General features: G+C 44.6%; 1 protein-coding gene across 10 annotated transcripts in view; it reads left to right on the top strand.

The window, feature by feature from the left end:
- The window catches only part of LOC124034681 (homeodomain-interacting protein kinase 2-like), a 136,903-nt gene that overhangs the window by 14,864 nt on the left and 99,372 nt on the right, over nt 1–22,667 (top strand). For all 10 annotated transcript variants that reach the window (XM_046348222.1, XM_046348213.1, XM_046348176.1 and 7 more), the window contains one exon: nt 8,424–9,591. In XM_046348222.1, coding sequence (XP_046204178.1) covers nt 8,424–9,591 — 1,168 coding nt within the window. The remainder of the gene's footprint in view (nt 1–8,423; nt 9,592–22,667) is intronic.

The raw sequence follows: 22,667 nt of genomic DNA, 5'->3' as shown, positions 1-22,667 counted from the left end.
TCATCTAGAGAAGAGTCAACCAGAAGGCCTGTATGTGTATTCCACCTATCATCTAGAGAAGAGTCAACCAGCAGGCCGGTATGTGTATTCCACCTCTCCTCTAGAGAAGAGTCAACCAGCAGGCCTGTATGTGTATTCCACCTCTCCTCTAGAGAAGAGTCAACCAGAAGGCCTGTATGTGTATTCCACCTCTCCTCTAGAGAAGAGTCAACCAGAAGGCCTGTAGGTGTATTCCACCTCTCCTCTAGAGAAGAGTCAACCAGAAGGCCTGTATGTGTATTCCTCCTCTCCTCTAGAGAAGAGTCAACCAGAAGGCCTGTATGTGTATTCCACCTCTCCTCTAGAGAAGAGACAACCAGCAGACCTGTATGTGTATTCCACCTCTCCTCTAGAGAAGAGTCAACCAGAAGGCCTGTAGGTGTATTCCACCTCTCCTCTAGAGAAGAGTCAACCAGAAGGCCTGTAGGTGTATTCCACCTCTCCTCTAGAGAAGAGTTAACCAGAAGGCCTGTATGTGTATTCCACCTCTCCTCTAGAGAATAGTCAACCAGAAGGCCTGTATGTGTATTCCACCTCTCCTCTAGAGAAGAGACAACCAGCAGACCTGTATGTGTATTCCACCTCTCCTCTAGAGAAGAGTCAACCAGAAGGCCTGTAGGTGTATTCCACCTCTCCTCTAGAGAAGAGTCAACCAGAAGGCCTGTATGTGTATTCCACCTCTCATCTAGAAAAGAGTCAACCAGAAGGCCTGTATGTGTATTCCACCTCTCCTCTAGAAAAGAGTCAACCAGAAGGCCTGTATGTGTATTCCACCTCTCCTCTAGAGAAGAGACAACCAGCAGACCTGTATGTGTATTCCACCTCTCCTCTAGAAAAGAGTCAACCAGAAGGCCTGTATGTGTATTCCACCTCTCCTCTAGAGAAGAGTCAACCAGAAGGCCTGTATGTGTATTCCACCTCTCCTCTAGAGAAGAGACAACCAGCAGACCTGTATGTGTATTCCACCTCTCCTCTAGAAAAGAGTCAACCAGAAGGCCTGTATGTGTATTCCACCTCTCCTCTAGAGAAGAGTCAACCAGAAGGCCTGTATGTGTATTCCACCTCTCCTCTAGAGAAGAGACAACCAGCAGACCTGTATGTGTATTCCACCTCTCCTCTAGAAAAGAGTCAACCAGAAGGCCTGTATGTGTATTCCACCTCTCCTCTAGAGAAGAGTCAACCAGAAGGCCTGTAGGTGTATTCCACCTCTCCTCTAGAGAAGAGACAACTAGCAGACCTGTATGTGTATTCCACCTCTCCTCTAGAAAAGAGTCAACCAGAAGGCCTGTATGTGTATTCCACCTCTCCTCTAGAAAAGAGTCAACCAGAAGGCCTGTATGTGTATTCCACCTGTCATGGTCCTGTGTGTAGCTGGTGTAGAGAGTCAGGCGCAGGACAGCAGATATGACTAATCAACGTACTTTACTCAAAATTACAAAAATACAAATTAACATAGCGAGCCCACAAAAACGGACCGATGTACAAAGAACAATCACTCACTGTAACGGCAGATTTCATCGTCGTCTGAAGAGGAGTAAGGATCGGACCAAGATGCAGCGTGGTAAGTGTCCATAATGTTTTTAATAAAGACAGATGAATACTCGAACATAAACAATAAACGCTAACGTAAATTAAATCTACAAAAACCGAAATAGTACCGTGTGGTGACAAACACTCGGAAACAAACACCCACAAACCAACAGTGAAACCCAGGCTACCTAAGTATGATTCTCAATCAGAGACAATAAACGACACCTGCCTCTGATTGAGAACCATACTAGGCCGAAACAGGAACCAAACATAGAAAAACAAACAGAGACTGCCCACCCCAACTCACACCCTGACCATACTAAATAAAGACAAAACAACGGAAATAAAGGGCCGAACGTGACAGTACCCACCCCCCCTCCCCCCCAAAGATGCGGTCTCCAGCCGCAAAACCCGAACCTATAGGGGAGGGTCTGGGTGGGCGTTTGTCCGCGGTGGCGGCTCTGGTGCGGGACGTGGACCCCACTTAAGCACAGTTTTTGTCCGCCTCCTCAACCGCCCCCGTGGCCTCTTATGAGCGGCGACCCTCGCCGCCGACCTCCGACTGGGAACCCTAGCCATGGGTCCCAAATTGGACGGGAGATTCCGGCAGCGCCGGAGTGAAGGGCAATTCTTGCATCGCCTGGCTGACTGACGGCTCTGGCGGCTCCTGGCTGGCTGACGGCTCTGGCGGCCCCTGGCTGGCTGGCGGCTCCTGGCTGGCTGGCGGCTCCTGGCTGGCTGGCGGCTCCTGGCTGGCTGGCGGCTCCTGGCTGTCTGGCGGCTCCTGGCTGTCTGGCGGCTCCTGGTTGGCTGGCGGCTCTGGCGGCTGACAGGAGACTCAGGACAGACGGGAGACTCTGGCAGCTCAGGACAGACTGGCGGCTCTGGCGGCTCAGGACAGACTGGCGGCTCTGGCGGCTCAGGACAGACTGGCGGCTCAGGACAGACTGACGACTCTGGCGGCTCAGGACAGACTGGCGACTTTGGCGGCTCAGGACAGACTGGCGACTCTGGCGGCTCAGGACAGACGGGAGACTCTGGCTGCTCAGGACAGACGGGAGACTCTGGCGGCTCAGGACAGACCGGAGACTCTGGCGGCTCAGGACAGACAGGAGACTCTGGCAGCGCTGGAGAGGAGGAAGGCTCTAGCAGCGCTGGAGAGGCGGGAACACCTGTAGACAGAAGACAGAGAGACAGCCTGGTGCGGGGGGCTGCCACTGAAGGGCTGGTGTGTGGAGGTGGCACTGGATAGACCGGACCGTGCAGGCGCACTGGAGCTCTTGAGCACCGAGCCTGCCCAACCTTACCTGGTTGAATGCTCCCGGTAGCCAGGCCAGTGCGGCGAGGTGGAATAGCCCGCACTGGGCTGTGCTGGCGAACCAGGGACACCCTGCGTAAGGCTGGTGCCATGTACGCCGGCCCGAGGTGATGCACTGGAGACCAGATGCGCAAAGCCGGCTTCATGGCACCTGGCTCGATGCCCACTCTAGCCCGGCCGATACGAGGAGCTGGAATGTACCGCACCGGGCTATGCATACGCACTGGGTAGACTGTGTCTCCACCACATAACATTGTGTCTGCCCGTCCCTCACTCTCTCCGGTAAGAACAAGAAGTTGGCGCAGGTTTGCCACACTCCCTGTGTGCCTCCCCCAATACATTTTTGGGGCTGCATCTCGGGCTCCCAGCCGCGCTGCCGTGGTAGCTCCTCATAATGCCGCCTCTCTGCTTTTGCTGCCTCCAGCTCTGCTTTGGGGCGGCAATATTCCCCTGGCTGTTCCCAAGGTCCTTTACCATCCAGAATCTCCTCCCAAGTCCAGTTCTCCAGGTATCACTGCCTCTCCTGCTGCTGCTGCTGCTGCTGCCTGTTACCACGCTGCTTGGTCCTTTGTTGGTTTGTGTTTCTGTAACGGCAGATTTCCTCTTCGTCTGAATGTTTTATTAATGTTTTTAATAAAGACAGAAGAACACTCGAACAAAAACAATAAACGATAACGTGAAAGCTACAAAAACCGAAACAGTACCGTGTGGCGACAAACACTCACATGGAAACAAACACCTACAAACCAACAGGCTACCTAGGTATGATTCTAAATCAGAGATAATTAACTAAACCTGCCTCTGATTGAGAACCATACTAGGCCGGAACAGAAACCAAACATAGAAAAACAAACAGAGACTGCCCACCCCAACTCACGCCCTGACCATACTAAATAAAGACAAAACAACAGAAATAAAGGTCTGAACGTGACACTCACAAACAAAACATGTGGAACAGATGGTTAAATAATAAACAAGTAATTGGTTGAGTGAAGGCAGGTGTAAAAGACAAAGACAGAACAAATGGAAAATTAAAAGTGTATCGGCGGTGGCTCCGTACACCGACCGAACAAGGAAAGGGACTGACTTTGATAGAAGTCGTGACATTATATCTCCCTCACTAACTTTAAGTATCAGCTGTCAGAGCAGCTTACCGATCACTGCACCTGTACACAGCCCATCTGTAAATAGCCCACCCAACTTCCTTATCCCCATATTGTTATTTATTTTTGCTCTTTTGCACCCCAGTATCTCTACTTGCACATCATCATCATCTGCACATTTATCACTCCAGTGTTTAATTGCTAAATTGTAATTATTTCGCCACAATGGCCTATTTATTGCCTTAACTCCCTAATCTTACTACATTTGCACACACAGTATATAGATCTTTCTATTGTGTTATTGACTGTATGTTTGGTTATCCCATGTGTAACTCTGTGTTGTTGTTTTTGTCCCACTGCTTTGCTTTATCTTGGCCAGGTCACAGTTGTAAATGAGAACTTGTTCTCAACTGGGCTACCTGGTTAAATAAAGGTGAAATATATATATATATATTTTAAAATATTGATCTGGTACTAGTTGTCATGCACACCACAATACAGGTGTTAATTAAAACAGGCAAGCACACAGGACCTAGTCAGTCAGTAACCAGACCATCCCTCCCACCCACCCACCCTCTCTCCCACCAGCCCACCCACCCTCTCACCCGTGGCCTCCCGCACAGAATAGCCTTGATCTGCCTAAAAAGCAGATGAACTAGCCTTTGACAGAGGACATAATCCCCCCTAAAGACATTGACCATTTCCACTTCAGCATGCTGCTTCTAAACAGTGAGAAAATCCCTGTGGTTCTCTGCTAAATTGCAGTGCGCTGAACTGTATATTAAATGGAGGACCAGGCTACTTAAGGCATTCTAACATAAACGTGAAAACAATGGGCCCTTTAGAGTTTTGCATTTGGCACTAAGTTCAGAAATGAAAATAAACTTCATAAGTGGAATTAAGAGGTTGTGTAGACTACAATGTTAGTTTAAATATAAAGGTGAACAGTAAACCACAGAGAAAGGGAGATGGTTGTTAAGATTTCAGGGTTCAGATCACAGACAGTTTTGAACTTAAGCGGTGATTCAATAATGATTCATTAGTTCTGATATTCCAATGAAGTACAATTGTGCGTATTGTTACCTAAGCATGTTGTTCAGAGATAACATTCCAGCCATTTGACACAGTCATTGAATTACTTTTCTGTGTTCGCCACAGGCACAGGCAAGTCAGTTGTATGAACTGTGTTCCCAGCTCCCATAGTTTCCCTAGTGAGTCATGGATACATTAAAGGCCATGGCTATGGTTAGAGTTTTCGCCCATATAAAAATACAAAGAAATATTTTTTATTTAATCAGGGAGTAATTTTGCAACATTTGGTTAAAAATCAGGCCTTGGTTTTTTTTGCCCGTACCATGCAGCCCTTACATGGCAGTGTAGAAATGATCTCAGATTAATGGCAATGCAGGAAATGTGTTTTGGTTGAAGTTGAATTGAACAGTATAAAACAATCAGAATGGAGAAAGACTCATTGAAAACACTTAGCATGTATGTGTCACCCTAGGATCACCTAATGTGTTAAAACCTGTTTATCATTATGGGGTATTGTGTGTGTGTAGATTGATGAGGGAAAACAACTATTTAATACATTTTATAACAAGGCTGTAACGAAAAAGTCAAGGGATCTGAATACTTTCTGAATGCATGTGTCACATGAAGAGAGCAAGGGTTGAGGGAATAGGGCATGTTTTTCCTAAACAAATGAGTGATTTCGGTAACAGAACTTTTCAGTCAGAAATGGCTGTAATTATGTTGCAGCTTCAGCAACATGGACAGAGGGATAAACACTGTATCTGTGGTGGTCACTGCAGCAGGGAGGAGAGAGACAACGGGTGCTAGTCACACAGTCACTGTTCTTTTTATTTCACACAGCAAGTCTGAGCCTGGCAAAATCAAATCAATTGATGTCGGTCTCCCTCTAGTCATTTCTGTGTGTTAATTATTTCATCAAACAGTGTGCTTAAACGGTGTCCCTGGTGGCGCAGTGGTCTAAGGCACCAAAGCGCAGCGCTAGCTGTGCCACCAGAGACTCTGGGTTCGAGCCCAGGCTCTGTCGCAGCTGGCTGGGAGGTCCATGGGGCGATGCAAAATTGACCAATTGATTGGTCAAAAACAGATGACTCTTGGTCGACCAAGATTATTTTTAGTTGGGGACGGCCCTAGTTTGGACACTGACAGCAGAACAGTAACCAACAGGAGTCAATGACCAATAGCTAAAGTCAGATTGAGGAAGATTTTTGATGGTGATGTGTAATGGCGCCGCTTTGGAAAGGGACAGCTTGAGCCTAGTGCCTTAAACCAAAAGCTGCTTGGCCGTTGGTCATACATAATCATGGAAATGTAATCCTGGAATTTGACATCACGATCAGAGCAGTAGGCCATTGCTCCTACTGTAGTATCTGATTATCCTCCCATAGTTTTACAGTCAGTCTCACACAGCAGCAGCACCGCTGACGGTGACTAGTGACTATGCCAATGCCAACGTGGCCAAATTATTTTTAGCGTGAAAGTCTCCACCGAAGGAATTGGTGGGTAATCCGAGCAGTGACATCTGGCCCTGGTGGCTTAAGTGATTAGCATAGTGCCTTGCTCCTAATAACCCAGCGGACGGTCTTCATTACTCCCTCATCCACATGTTTTTGCCAGCCCAGGGCATAGAGGGGGCCAAGGAGGGGCGTGTAGTGGTGTAGGGTAAACCTTACGCAAGAGGAGTAGTGTGGTAAAGCAAAGGCCCCTAGCAATATGCTTTATCAACTAACCTACAGCCTACAGGCATCGGATTCGCGTTGCAGCATTAAGGTTAAGACCAGATGACCATTATGATGACCAGTGTCCCTAGCTATACTACCAAACATCTGGTAGGAGGAAAAGGAGGAGAGGAGAGAGGAAAGGGGATGGAGGAGGGGGATGAAGAGGAGGAGGAGAGAAGGAGAGAGTGGAAGAGGTGGAGGAGAAGGAGAGAGTAGAAGAGGTGGAGGAGAAGGATGAGATGGAGGAGGGGGAGGAGGAAGAGGGAGAGAGAGAGAAAGAGAGGAGGAGGGGGAGGAGGAAGAGGGAGAGAGAGAGAAAGAGAGGAGGAGATGGCCAGATCATCATTCAGAACTCAGAAGGCTAATAATGACAGAGTGACTAAGTATGTCTCCTTCCTCTGCCCCCTATTCCCAACACACCCCTGAATCATCATGGTTTTAGCTAAGTGGAGGCTTCTTAGGGCAGGATGACTCATAATAATGGCTGGAAATAGAATGTAAATAAAATGGTATCAAACATGGAAACCATGTGTTTGATGTATTTGATACCATTCCACCTATTCCTCTCCAGCCACTACCCCAAGCCCGTCCTCCCCAATTAAGATGCCACCAACCTCCTGTGTTTTAGCCATGTAGGCTAGGGCATGTATAATATGCTGACTGTGTCCATGCACGGGTGTGTGTTAGGATTTTGAGTGTGTGTGTTTGTGGATTTAGTCTGGATTGAAAAATGCGATATGCATGTGAGTGAAGATGTACACAGGTGGTACATCGTACATTTGTTAGTACACTAATTTGGGGTACATTGGAGACTGTTATATATCAGTACCGAGGCCTGCAAGTAAGCCGGCTTGTGCTGTAACAATAATTTCAGTGCTACAAACAGGCCTGTTTGAGAGGGGTATTTTTGGGCCGTTGTTTGCTTGGAGAAGCTTATTCTGAGGCAGGCAGTTCCCATGAGCTCAGTGCCTTGCAGTTTTCCGCTTTTGCTTGTTGTCTTCAAGATCTGAGGTTGAGACGAAGTTCAAATGCTCCTCTGTTGTTTCGAAAATAGAAGAGTCTTTTTTTCTCTTTCTCTCTCTCTCTTTCAAGCTGATTGTGTACCAACAAATGCAGGGTCTGGGTTGTCATTTTGCTTTTTGCTGAGGAAATTGCTATCATTCCTTGAGAGTCACGCAACTTTCGAAGGGCTCATTTTGGTACACATTTCTGCATTCTCTGAGTTCCCTATGAAGAGTATTATTATAGCTCTACATTAGTCCAGATGTGAACTGAAGAGAAAAGGGAATTCCTCTGCATACATAAACGGTCTAGATAGACACCATACAAACACAAAGTTCCTGTTTAAACATCATATACTGTATATCATATAGTCAAGCACGTTACAATACTGTATAGTTTTAAAACATATACAGACATATCTTTTTCTCTTGCCATGAGTAGCATACATAATACGTAATTCTGAAAAGTTGCCTTAAAGAGTTAAATAACCAACGTGATTTTTAGTTTTTAGTTTGTGTTGGTTTAGTGAGACATTGATACGTCAACATGGGCCTCGTCGGCCCTGACATAAGCGCTCTTTATTTAAAGAAGCCACTTGTGTTTCAAGCACTGTCTCAAATTCCTACTGCTCACTTTCTGTCTCTCTCCCACTCCCTTGTTCCTTCCTCTCCTCTCTTCCAGGTATGGCCTCGCAAGTGCAAGTTTTGTCCCCTCACACTCTCCAGTCAAGTGCCTTCTTTAGCGTGAAGAAGCTGAAGGTGGAGCAGAGTTCATACTGGGATATGACAGGGTACGGCACACACAGCAAAGTCGTCTACAACCAGAACAGCAAGCAGCAATTGTCCCAAGCCACCTCTCTGGGAATCAATTCCTCTCTGCCCTACGAGCAGCCTGCGCTCATCTTCCCGGCGAGTGCAGGGAAAATTGTGGTTGCCTCGGCCAGCAGTACCTCAGGCACTGCAGGGCCTCTGGGGCCTCTGTTGAGCTTGGGCGGTAGCGGTAGTGGTAGCGGTGGTGGAGGCAGTAGCAGTAGCGGAGGAGGAAGCGGTGGAGCAGTCCACAACCTGACCCGTCGCAGCACCGTCAGCCTGCTGGACACCTACCAGCGATGCGGGCTTAAGCGCAAGAGTGAGGAGCTCGACAACAGCAACAGCAGCGTGACGATCATCGAGGAGCACGGCGGCAGCACAACGATGATCCAGAACGCAGCCAGCGGGGCCACAGTGGCCGTTGCCATGGCAACGACCACATCGACAGCCACCTCCAAGAACAGTGGTTCCAACAATGAAGGAGACTACCAGTTGGTGCAACACGAGGTGGTCTGCTCCATGACCAACACCTACGAGGTGCTAGAGTTCTTGGGCAGAGGCACCTTTGGCCAAGTGGTCAAGTGCTGGAAGAGGGGCACCAACGAGATTGTGGCCATCAAGATCCTGAAGAACCACCCATCGTACGCGCGCCAGGGCCAGATCGAGGTGAGCATCCTGGCCCGGTTGAGCACAGAGAGTGCAGACGACTTCAACTTTGTGCGTGCCTACGAGTGCTTCCAGCACAAGAACCACACGTGCCTGGTGTTCGAGATGCTGGAGCAGAACCTGTACGACTTCCTCAAGCAAAACAAGTTCAGCCCACTGCCGTTGAAGTACATTAGGCCAGTCTTACAGCAGGTGGCCACAGCCCTGATGAAGCTCAAGAGCCTGGGCCTGATCCACGCCGACCTGAAGCCAGAGAACATCATGTTGGTGGACCCCTCCAGGCAGCCCTACCGAGTCAAGGTCATTGACTTTGGCTCGGCCAGCCACGTGTCCAAAGCCGTGTGCTCCACCTACCTGCAGTCCAGATACTACAGGTAAGAGCAGTTTCTTTCACCTTGAATTAACCAGGAAATCTCGTTATGATAAGAAGACCTATTTCCCAAGAGAGACCTGGCAAGTTTAATAATAAATAGGGTTTAAATAGGTTTACAGACAGGACAGATTTGTCAAGGGGAGGTAGATGTTTCTTTACAAATGTGTTCTCCTCCTTGATTGTTTCAATATCACAGTGCTTTGTGCATCGTGTGTGAATTACCGGTTGGTTTATTGGAATGTTTTCCCAGTTTCCTAGTGTTTGGACCAAGGCTCTTGCTCTAGGCTCTGTTTTTATGCTCTGTGCCAGTCTTATGAGCTGTAGTTGGTTAGAGTCTCTCCTCTTCAATTTCAATTTAAGGGCTTTATTGGTGTGGGAAACATATGTTTACATTGCCAAAGCAAGTGAAATAAATAATAAACAAAAGTGAAATAAACAATAGATAATGTACAGTTACACTCACAAAAGTTCCAAAAGAATTAAGACATTTCAAATGTCATATTATGTAAAATAAAATAAAATAAAATAAAATACAATTTTATTTGTCACATACACATGGTTAGCAGATGTTAATGCGAGTGTAGCGAAATGCTTGTGCTTCTAGTTCCGACAATGCAGTAATAACCAACAAGTAATCTAGCTAACAATTCCAAAACTACTACCTTATAGACACAAGTGTAATGGGATAAAGAATATGTACATAAGATATATGAGTGATGGTACAGAGCGGCATAGGCAAGATGCAGTAGATGGTATTGAGAACAGTATATACATATGAGATGAGTATGTAAACAAAGTGGCATAGTTAAAGTGGCTAGTGATACATGTATTACATAAAGATGCAGTAGATGATATAGAGTACAGTATATACATATACATATGAGATGAATAATGTAGGGTATGTAAACATTATATTAGGTAGCAAAGTGGCTAGTGATATATTTTACATCATTTCCCATCAATTCCCATGATTAAAGTGGCTGGAGTTGAGTCAGTGTGTTGGCAGCAGCCACTCAATGTTAGTGGTGACTGTTTAACAGTCTGATGGCCTTGAGATAGAAGCTGTTTTTCAGTCTCTCAGTCCCAGCTTTGATGCACCTGTACTGACCTCGCCTTCTGGATGATAGCGGGGTGAACAGGCAGTGGCTTGGGTTGTTGTTGTCCTTGATGATCTTTATGGCCTTCCTGTGACATCGGGTGGTGTAGGTGTCCTGGAGGGCAGGTAGTTTGCCCACGGTGATGCATTGTGCAGACCTTACTACCCTCTGGAGAGCCTTACGGTTGTGGGCGGAGCTGTTGCCGTACCAGGCGGTGATACAGCCCGACAGGATGCTCTCGATTGTGCATCTGTAGAAGTTTGTGAGTGCTTGGTTTAACCATGTCTATGGTTTAATGATGTGCAAATAGTTCAAGTACAAAAGGGAAAATAAATCAACATAAATATGGGTTGTATTTACAATGGTGTTAGTTCGTCACTGGTTGCCCTTTTCTTGTGGCAACAGGTCACAAATCTTGCTGCTGTGATTGGACAATGTGGTATTTCACCCAATAGATATGGGAATTTATCAACATTCTTTGTGGTTCTGTGTAATCTGAGGGAAATACAGTGCCTTACAAAACTATTCACCCTGTGGCATTTTTCCTATTTTGTTGCATTATAACCTGTAATTTAAATATATTTTTATTTGGATTTCATGTAATGGACATACACAAAATAGTCCAAATTGTTGATGTGAAATAACAAAAAAATACTTGTTTCAAAAAATAAATAAAAATGTCAAATGGAAAAGTGGTGTGTGCATATGCATTCACCCCGTTTGCTATGAATCCCCTAAATAAGATCTCGTGCAACCAATTACCTTCAGAAGTCACATAGTTAGTTAAATAAAGTCCATCTGTGTGCAATCTAAGTGTCACATGATCTCAGTATATATACAACTGTTCTGAAAGGCCCCAGTGTCTGCAACACCACTAAGCAAGGGGCAACACCAAGCACACGGCACCATGAAGACCAAGGAGCTCTCCAAACTTGTCAGGGACAAAGTTGTGGAGAAGTACAGATCAGGGATGGGTTAAAAAAATATCTAAAACTTTGAAAATCCCACGGAGCACCATTAAATCCATTATTAAAAATTGGAAAGAATATGGCACCACAACAAACCTGCCAAGAGAGTGCTGCCCACCAAAACTCACAGACCAGACAAGGAGGGTATTAATCAGAGAGGCAACAAAGAGACCAAAGATAACCCTGAAGGAGCTCCAGCGGAGATTGGAGTGTATGTCCATAGGACCACTTTAAGCCGTACACTCCACGGAGCTGGACTTTATGGAAGAGTGGCCAGACAAAAATAAGCAAACATGTTTGGTGTTTGCCAAAAGGCATGTGGGAGACTCCCCAAACATTACATTACATTTACATTTAAGTCATTTAGCAGACGCTCTTATCCAGAGCGACTTACAAATTGGTGCATTCACCTTATGACATCCAGTGGAACAGTCACTTTACAATAGTGCATCTAAATCTTAAAGGGGGGGGGGGTGAGAGGGAATACTTATCCTATCCTAGGTATTCCTACATATGGACATATGGAAGAAGGTACTCTGGTCAGATGAGACTAAAATTGAGCTTTTGGGGGATCAAGGAAACCTCTATTTCTGGCGCAAATCGGACACCTCTCATCACCTCGAGAATATCGTCCCCACAGTGAGGCATGTTGGTGGCAGCATCATGCTGTCGGGATGTTTTTCATCGGCAGGGACTGGGAAACTGGTCAGAATTGAAGGAATGATGGATGGCGCTAAATACAGGGAAATTCTTGAGGGAAACGTTATGCACACTCAAGTTTTCTGTTTTTTTGTCTTGTTTGTTTCACAAGAAAAAAATATTTTGCATCTTCAAAGTGGTAGGCATGTTGTGTAAATCAAATGATAAAACACCCCCAAAATCAATATTAATTCCAGGTTGTAAGGCCACAAAATAGGAAAAATGCCAAGGGGGTGAATAGTTTCGCAAGCCACTATATGTGTCTCTAATATGGTCATACATTTGGCAGGAGGTTAGGAAGTGCAGCTCCTTTTCCACCTCATTTTGGGGGCAGTGTGCACATTGCCTGTCTTCTTTTGAGAGCCAGTTCTTCTGCGTTCTTTCTCAATAGCAAGGCTATGCTCTCTAGAGGTTGACTGATTATGATATTTCAACGCCGATACCAATACCGATTATTGGAGGACAAAAAAGGTCGATACCGATTAAATCGGTCGATTTTTATTTATTTATTTGTAATAATGACAATTACAACAATACTGAAAGAACACTTATTTTAACTTAATATAATACATCAATAAAATCAATTTAGCCTTAAATAAATAATGAAACATGTTCAATTTGGTTTAAATAATGCAAAAACACAGTGTTGGAGAAGAAAATAAAAGTGCAATATGTGCCATATTTAAGTTCCTTGCTCAGAACATGAGAACATATGAAAGCTGGTGGTTCCTTTTAACATGAGTCTTCAATATTCCCAGGTAAGAAGTTTTAGGTTGTAGTTATTATCAGAATTGTAGAACTATTTCCCTCTATACCTTTTGTATTTCATATACATTTGACTATTGGATGTTCTTATAGACACTTTAGTATTGCAAGTGTAACAGTATAGCTTCCATCCCTCTCCTCGCTCCTCCCTGGGCTCGAACCAGGAACACAACAACAACAGCCACCCTCGAAGCAGCGTTACCCATGCAGAGCAAGGGGAACAACTACTCCAAGTCTCAGAGCGAGTGACGATTGAAACGCTATTAGCGTGCACCCCGCTAACTAGCTAGCCATTTCACATCGGTTACACCAGCCTAATCTCGGGAGTTGATAGGTTTGAAGTCATAAACAGCGCAATGCTTGACGCACAACGAAGAGCTGCTGGCAAAACACACAAAAGTGCTGTTTGAATGAATGCTTACGAGCCTGCTGCTGCCTACCACCGCTCAGTCAGACTGCTCTATCAAATCATAGACTTAATTATAACACAATAACACACAAAAATACGAGCCTTAGGTCATTAATATGGTTGAATCCGGAAACTATAATTTCGAAAACAAGACGTTTATTCTTTCAGTGAAATACGGAACCGTTCCGTATTTTGTCTTAGGGGTGGCATCCATTAGTCTAAATATTGCTGTTACATTGCACAACCTTCAATGTTATGTCATAATTATGTAAAATTCGGGCAAATTAGGTGTCCCAAACTGTTGCATATACAACTGTTGCAAGATTGAATCCCCCGAGCTGACAAGGTGAAAATCTGTCGTTCTGCCCCTGAACGAGGCAGTTAATCCACCGTTCCTATGCCGTCATTGAAAATAAGAATGTGTTCTTAACGACTTGCCAAGTTAAATAAAGATTAAATAAAGGTGTAAAAAAAAAAAAGATTTCCGATTGTTATGAAAACTTGAAGGTAATTATGCAACTCTGTACTCTCTGTTTAGGGCCATACTAATTTGCTCAGTTCTTTTGTTAATGTTTTACAATGTATCAAATAATTATCTTTTTGTTTTCTCATGATTTGGTTGGGTCTAATATTGTTGCTGTCCAGGGGCTCTGTGGGGTCTGTTTGTGTTTGTGAACAAAGCCCCAGCACCAGCTTGCTTAGAGGGCTCTTCTCCAGGTACATTTTTTAGTAGGTGATGGCTTTGTTATGGAAGGTTTGGGAATCCCTTCCGTTAAGGTGGTTGTAGCATTTAAAGGCTATTTTCTGGATTTTATAATTAGGGGGTATCGTCCTAGTTCTGCTCTACATGCATTATCTGGTGTTTTATGTTGAACATGGAGATTATTTTAGCAGAATTATTAGTTCTCTCTCATTCTCTCTCTGTCTCACTCTCACTCTCACTCTCTCGCTCTCATTCTCTCTCTCTCATTCTCTCTCTCTCATTCTCTCTCTCATTCTCTCTCTCATTCTCTCTCTCATTCTCTCTCTCTCATTCTCTCTCTCATTCTCTCTCTCATTCTCTCTCACTCTCACTCTCTCTCTCTCACTCTCATTCTCTCTCTCATTCTCTCTCATTCTCTCTCTCATTCTCTCTCATTCTCTCTCTCATTCTCTCTCTCACTCTCTCTCTCACTCTCTCTCTCACTCTCTCTCTCTCATTCTCTCTCTCATTCTGTCTCTCATTCTCTCTCATTCTCTCTCTCATTCTCTCTCTCTCTCTCTCTCTCTCTCATTCTCTCTCTCATTCTCTCTCATTCTCTCTCTCATTCTCTCTCATTCTCTCTCTCATTCTCTCTCTCATTCTCTCTCTCATTCTCTCTCTCTCTCTCTCTCTCTCTCTCTCTCTCTCTCTCTCTCTCTCTCTCTCTCTCTCTCTCTCTCTCTCTCTCATTCTCTCTCTCATTCTCTCTATCATTCTCTCTCTCTCTCTCTCTCTCATTCTCTCTCTCATTCTCTCTCTCATTCTCTCTCGTGCTCCCTTTCTCTTTCTTTATCTCTGTCTTTCTCTCTCTCTGTCTCCTTATCATTCCCTGTGGGTTCCCAGCTCATATCCTTACTGTTACCCCCCCCCCCCTCCTCCAGCTTTCTGAGAAACCAGCTGCTTATCGTGTTTAATATGACAAACAACCAGGTTGTGGTGCTGCTTTGAAGATTAGGACGGCAGGTCTGTTGAGTAGTGTGCTGCTTTACAGCACGGTGGTAACAGCTTTACAATGACAGCACCTGGGAAAAATTTGCCGCAGAGACCAGTTTCTGGGAAATAGTTTTTTGGGGGTTTGTTAAAAAAAAGCCAGAGAAACCCCTCATTGAACAGGGACTGTAAACACGTAGCGTGGCGGTGGACCGCTCCCACCTCCACATCAAGGCTGGCTCCCATTTCCCCCAATATGAAGATGTGGGGTCAGGCTGAAGTTCTCCTGTAATCTGTCCCTGTAATCCACACCAGCGGGCCCTGCATTAGAAACAGATGACTCACTGGGTAGGGCTTTCTTCTCCCCTACTGCTTAAAGTATTTTTTGCCTATAGCAAACTCTGTTTGGGTTACACAGCCAGCGTTGGGGAAAGCTTTGTTGCTGTGTAGGCACTGCCTGGTCTAGGGAGAGCAGGTGTGAGGCACAGTACTACACATATGCAAGAACACACACACACACACACACACACACACACACACACACACACACACACACACACACACACACACACACACACACACACACACACACACACACACACACACACACACACACACACACACACACACACACACACACACACACACACACACATACACACATACACACATACATACATACACTCAGCCAGAACCCACACATGCCTGGGCACTAACTGTCATTTGTAAATGGGGCAACACTATCAAATCAAATCAAATTTTATTTGTCACATACACATGGTTAGCAGATGTTAATGCGAGTGTAGCGAAATGCTTGTGCTTCTAGTTCCGACAATGCAGTGATAACCAACAAGTAATCTAACTAACAATTCCAAAACTACTGTCTTATACACAGTGTAAGGGGATAAGGAATATGTACATAAGGACATGGAGAGCCTTACGGTTGAGGGCGGAGCAGTTGCCGTACCAGGCGGTGATACAGCCCGCCAGGATGCTCTCGATTGTGCATCTGTAGAAGTTTGTGAGTGCTTTTGGTGACAAGCCGAATTTCTTCAGCCTCCTGAGGTTGAATAGGCGCTGCTGCGCCTTCTTCACGACGCTGTCAGTGTGAGTGGACCAATTCAGTTTGTCTGTGATGTGTATGCCGAGGAACTTAAAACTAGCTACCCTCTCCACTACTGTTCCATCGATGTGGATAGGGGGGAGTTCCCTCTGCTGTTTCCTGAAGTCCACAATCATCTCCTTAGTTTTGTTGACGTTGAGTGTGAGGTTATTTTCCTGACACCACACTCCGAGGGCCCTCACCTCCTCCCTGTAGGCCGTCTCCTCGTTGTTGGTAATCAAGCCTACCACTGTTGTGTCGTCCGCAAACTTGATGATTGAGTTGGAGGCGTGCGTAGCCACGCAGTCGTGGGTGAACAGGGAGTACAGGAGAGGGCTCAGAACGCACCCTTGTGGGGCCCCCGTGTTGAGGATCAGCGGGGAGGAGATGTTGTTGCCTACCCTCACCACCTGGGGGCGGCCCATCAGGAAGTCCAGTACCCAGTTGCACAGGGCGGGGTCGAGGCCCAGGGTCTCGAGCTTGATGACGAGCTTGGAGGGTACTATGGTGTTGAATGCCGAGCTGTAGTCGATGAACAGCATTCTCACATAGGTATTCCTTTTGTCCAGGTGGGTTAGGGCAGTGTGCAGTGTGGTATCTCCCTCTACTCAGGGTTGAAAGTAGATTTTATTTCTTCACGGTACGGGACCTCCAATTTTTTTATAAGCCTAATAGTAAAGATATGTCATTGAACTGTAAACATATATTAGCTTTTAATGGGGCAATAACACAACCAGGCATGATGTTTTCATCTGATTGTCAAACAGATCACTTCTAAAGGCTACTTTTGCTACTTGCATACCTTTGTATGCAAGTAGTAGGCTACTTGCATACCTTTGTCCACTCTAAAATAATTCCAGCATTTAAAACAGTACCCGCCATTTGACGAAAAAGTTGTCTATAATAAAGACCAAAAAGTGTAATGACATTTTGCAATTGCCATTTGGCACACTTGATATTCGCTGGTGTCCGCGCCTCTCTCTGCCTTTAGTGATCACCTCGAACCACACTGCATTTTGGTGCGTATGCCACCCATTTTCAAGTTAATTCGCTCCTTTCTCATGTGGGTGACAGGCAGTAATAGATTATGGTGTACCAGCCTACAGTTTTCTTTGTTTTAAATCATTGTGACAGGCTCATGTTTTACTGTTACGCTGTACCGGCACTATTTATTTTTGATGTAAAATAGAGAACTGTTGCATGAAGATGTACATGGTCACTCCGGTTTGTGCACAATGTCCTCTGTAATGATTTATTTTGGACCAGGCTATAGTCCACTGGGCAGTTTCACTCCACTCGACCTCCACCACGGCTAGCCTAGCAGCATTTGACAAGCCATTCCCCTTCTGCTTATTTCTATTTAGGCAACATCCCTAACAATGTCTTTATCTGTTTTTCAAAAGACTTTTGATATTTGGCTTAGGAATTGCAGTGAAAAGATTCCTATGCGTTTGCTTTAAGAGCCCTCTGTAATAAGGAATTCATTTGAAACTTTCCTCCCATCCCTCTGTCTTTACTTGCTCTTTTACTTGGTTGTTACTGTGTGTTTTGTGGGAATGTGATCCCTGCTCCACGGCTGTTTGCATTAGGCAGGCAATAGATATGCTGCTGAGGGTACGTTAGCATTGCAGATGATTTATGGATTTTCCACGAGGTTGACTCATGCAAATAAAACATGGGTATTCAAGGTAAACATGAGCGATTCCATTTACAGGAATGAGGAACAGCTCCTCCGATAAGAGTGGTTCTAATTAATAAAACACTGAGAAACACAGTACATTATTCATTTATTATTCATTTGTTTCTCATGTCATTTTAGCATAAATCTATCATTGCTAGCACGGCACAGCAATGCAGTCAGTGTATAAAGTCCTTCTATCCTTCTATTTGGCCTGAAGGTCTGGAGCCTATGTCTGCAGAGCAGTACCTGTTCATACTGTGTGTTTATCCAGTTGATTACGTCAGTCAGCTAGCTAGCTAGCCTCCCTATGGCCTCCCTCCTCCCTGTCTGCGGTAGCTAGCTAATGATGTAACAGTTAAACTGGTCCGGCTTACCCTGGACCAGATAAATAGATTATTGTCTCTCTTCTTCCTGTCTGTCAGTCATTACCCAATGTCAATATCCCACACATCATACAGATTTAATATAGGAGCCGGGAGGAGGGCTTTGGGAATAGTCTGCCAGACATTTTAGGTGGAGTGGGGAAAATAAACCAACACACGTGACTATCCCTGTAAGGGATATTAGGAGTGCTGACTCCATTAGTGAGTTGAGCTAGCATCTGTGCTCTAGTCTGCTGAACTAGTATCCATGGCTGGATGCCTCTCATGACAGCCTCCTAGAAACTCTAGGACAGAGATTTCTAAAGGGGACTGAATTCTACAGTACATTCTCTCTTTCCACTAGTGATTCTGATCTGATCATTGCTGGCTGCAGTAATGGAGTCAGCCATAGGGTGTCTCACTCTCAACTAGAGGTTGACAAGGGAGTGAAAATTAATTACTGTCAATAATTATCCTGTACTGTCCTGATCCCACAACAGTTCTATAACCCAAGAACTGTCCTGTCCCTTCCTGATAAAAATCTCACCGGTCTTGTGCCGTGCTCATTTTTGCGCGCATAAATATGTTGGCTATTGTTTTTGTTTAGGAAGTATTGAAAATGAATTTCGGAAATGCAATATTCAACTGTGGTATTTGGTTGTCTTACCTACAGTATCTTAGTTAAATACACGTACTGTAGTCCAAATCACTCTGGATAAAAATGTATTTTAAATGGCCTAAATGTAGATTGATTAAGCTGGAGGACAGAGACCCCAGCAGGATGGTCTGCTCAGCACCGGCATAAAACTGTAGCCTACAGCTGAGCACTGCGCACACATGAACATTTACAACACATTAACATTTACAAGATGAACATAAAAAATAAATACAAAAACTGAGCAGCAGTAACATACTGCACATGTCAATCTATTTTTCTTTCACTCTTCACCTCAGATGGTATGGGTTTAGTTAAATAGGCAAACAGTTGGGCTTGGGAGTAGAGCAGCTATGCTGCTTCAGGCCGCTTGTCCCGCTCTCCGGTTTGTAGCTCATTTGATTAAACCTCAGAATTTTTTACAAGTTGTGTTATCTGTCCCTTCATTGTCAAAGACAACTCCATAAACTTTAACTAAAACATCTCTCTTTCCTTTGCTCTAATGAAGGCTAAGACCTTGCCCGAATTGGATGCGCTCATGTGGCCACGTGCGCCATCCTGCGTGAATTGATTTGGTCCCCCCACACCAAATGTGATCACGACACGCAGGTTGACATATCAAAACAAACTCTGAACCAATTATATTAATTTGGGGACAGTTCGAAAAGCATTAAATATGTATGGCTATTTAGCTAGCTATCTTGCAGTTGCTAGATAATTTGTCCTATTTAGCTAGCTTGCTGTTGCTAGCGAATTTGTCCTGGGACATAAACGTTGAGTTGTTATTTTACCTGAAATGCAGAAAGTCCTCTACTGCAACAATTAATCCACACATAAAACGGTCAAACAAATCGTTTCTAGTCGTCTCTCCTCCTTCCAGGCCTTTTCTTCTTTGGACTTTATATGGCGATTGGCATCTAACTTTCATAATAAGGTGTATTACCACAACCGACCGACCGACCTCAGTTGATCTTTCAATCACCCATGTGGGTATAACCAATGAGGAGATGGCACATGGGTATATGCTTATAAAAGCCAATGAGGAGATGGGAGAGGCAGGACGTGTCCTGTTTGGGTAGCGTGTAAGGCTTCATCACAGCCTACTGACGTAGATTGGTATCTGAGGCGGCCTTTAGTGACTGGCTACAACTGGAGGTGGAGGGGGAAATTACCCTTTTTTTTACAGATTTGTATTAAGTATGCTATATTATTCCTTGCCTACACAGATGTTGTTTTTACGAAATGTTCCACACATAACATATTTCCACCCAAAAACGATGTTTATAACTATTCCTGTACTGCCCGTTCCTGTGGACTGTTGATCCCGTCCAGTCCTGTCCTGAACTTGACTCTAGAACTTGACTCCCATTCCTGCCACTATCCCACAGGACCCACAAGACCCACGGGAGTCCTGTTCTCATGTCAACCTCTACTCTCAACCTAAGCCCCATCAGGCAACCACGCCAATCCTATTCTTCATTCCTCTACCCTGTCTATGGTGCTCATCTTTCTCAGTCAGGCACAACCAGCGTGCTAACGCTTACAGGCTAGTCTAACAGGCCCCAGTGTAACACTAGCCCTGCCTAGCTGCTGTTAGTTAGAGAAGGAGAAGCCAGAGAGCCGTTCCAGCACATTTAGCCTGCCTCCATGTGAGACATCAAGCAGTGGTGTAAAGTACTTAAGTAAAAATGGTTTAAAGTACTACTTAATAAGTCAGTTTTTTATGGTATCTTTACTTTACTTTACTTTATTTTTGACAACTTTTTACTTTTACTCCACTACATGCCTAAGGAATATAAGGTACTTTTTACTCCATACATTTTCCCTGACACAAGACAGGAAAATGGCTCAATTCATTAAACACAAATGCTTGGTTTGTAAATTATGTCTGAGTTTTGGAGTATATCCATGGCTATCTGGTTTTCTTATTTTAAGGAATTTTAAATTATTTATACTTTTACTGTTGATACTTAAGTATATTTTAGCAATTATGTTTATTTTTGATACCTAACTGTGGAGGCAGGTAGCCTAGGGGTTAGAGAGTCGGGCCAGTAATCGAAAGGTTGCTGGATCAAATCCCTGAGCTGACAAGGTAAAAATCTGCCCCTGAACAAGGCAGTTAACTTACTGTTTCCCGGTAGGCTTTCATTGTAATTATGAATTTGTTCTTAACTGACTTGCCTAGTTAAACAATTTATTTTTTAAAGTGTATTTAAAAAATTCACTTACTTCAGTCATTTTCTATTCAGGTATCTTTACTTTTATTCAAGTATGACAATTGTGTGCTTTTTCCACCACTGAAATCAAGGAGGGTTCTTAATGAATGAGATTACCGTTAGTTACTGTTCTCTGAAGTGTGCATGAGGTGTCTCTCTCACCGTGGCTAGGACTAAAATGTAGCAGTATCAGGTTACTGGGAGCCAAATATGATTTGCAAGGAGTCTAAAGGAAGGTGAGGTGCTGGCAACATCGTAGTGCAGGTGTTGTTTACGATGCAGTAAATATTCACAAGCGAGCGCCATGGCTGAAGATTGGGAGTTTGCTGGGAAGGCAACGCGTTACATTTGCCTCCCAGCAGTGGCAGCTCATTAGAAATGCAGATGAGGCCTCTTGTGTTTTTAAACCTGGCAAGGAGCATTACATTTTCCTATTCTAATTTCTCTTGATTTTTTTGGTTGTCACATTTCAGTGTCAGTGTTATTCAATTGTTATTTTTTGCGAGTTTTAAGTTGTTGCACTGTAAAGCCGGGTGCTTTACAGTAAAAGGCCAAAATAATAGACTGTTTTCACATTACTGCTGTCACACAGCTAGGAGTGGTGGGAGCGGAGTCAGGCGCAGAGAGCAGAGGATTCATAGAAAACCAACTTTATTTCTGTAAATGGGTAAATGGTCAACGCCAATACAACAGGCGAACAAAATATGACCGACCCAAAACTGGACAGCAACAAGGTCCGAGAACATACTACACGCAACCATCCACAGACAAACAGAAAACAAGCCCGTCCAAAAGCAGGCGGGCCTAACCGGCTTCAACAGCCCTAAAACAAATCTCAAACAAGGAACAGGTGAAATCAGTACAGACATAACAAACAGAAAAGGAAAAAGGGATCGGTGGCAGCTAGTAGACCGGTGACCAAACGGGCAGGGGAGCCACCTTCGGTGGAAGTCGTGACAACTGCACCTGCTTTAGGATCCATGACATAATTCAAATAACAGTCTTCTCATTGAATGTGCCTGTGGGCATCTTAGTTCACAGTGTCTAACCTTCCCCTTCATATTGCTAGAGATGGCTAGCTAATTAACCCACGCTAGTCAAGCATATCTATCATACAATACTGTACATATATATAGTCAATAGCCCTAAGTCATTTTGGCAGCTAGTGAAAAAGTACCATTCGACCCAGGTAACTAATAAAAAGGTGTGAAGCTAGCAATCACACCTCTGGCTGATGTGGAGACTGTAACAGGTTAATGAAGGTGTAGGGGTGGCAGGGTAGCCTAGTGGTTAGAGCGTTGGGCTAGTAACCGAAAGGTTGCAAGTTCAAATCCCTGAGCTGACAAGGTATAAATCTGTCGTTCTGCCCCTGAACAGGCAGTTAACCCACTGTTCCTAGGCTGTCATTGAAAATAAGAATTTGTTCTTAACTGACTTGCCTAGTAAAATAA

Source organism: Oncorhynchus gorbuscha, linkage group LG01 (assembly GCF_021184085.1).
Source record: "Oncorhynchus gorbuscha isolate QuinsamMale2020 ecotype Even-year linkage group LG01, OgorEven_v1.0, whole genome shotgun sequence".
NCBI lineage: Eukaryota > Metazoa > Chordata > Actinopteri > Salmoniformes > Salmonidae > Oncorhynchus > Oncorhynchus gorbuscha.
The sequence above is the reverse complement of the archived record's forward strand: the minus strand, read 5'-3'. Positions and strand labels throughout refer to the sequence as shown.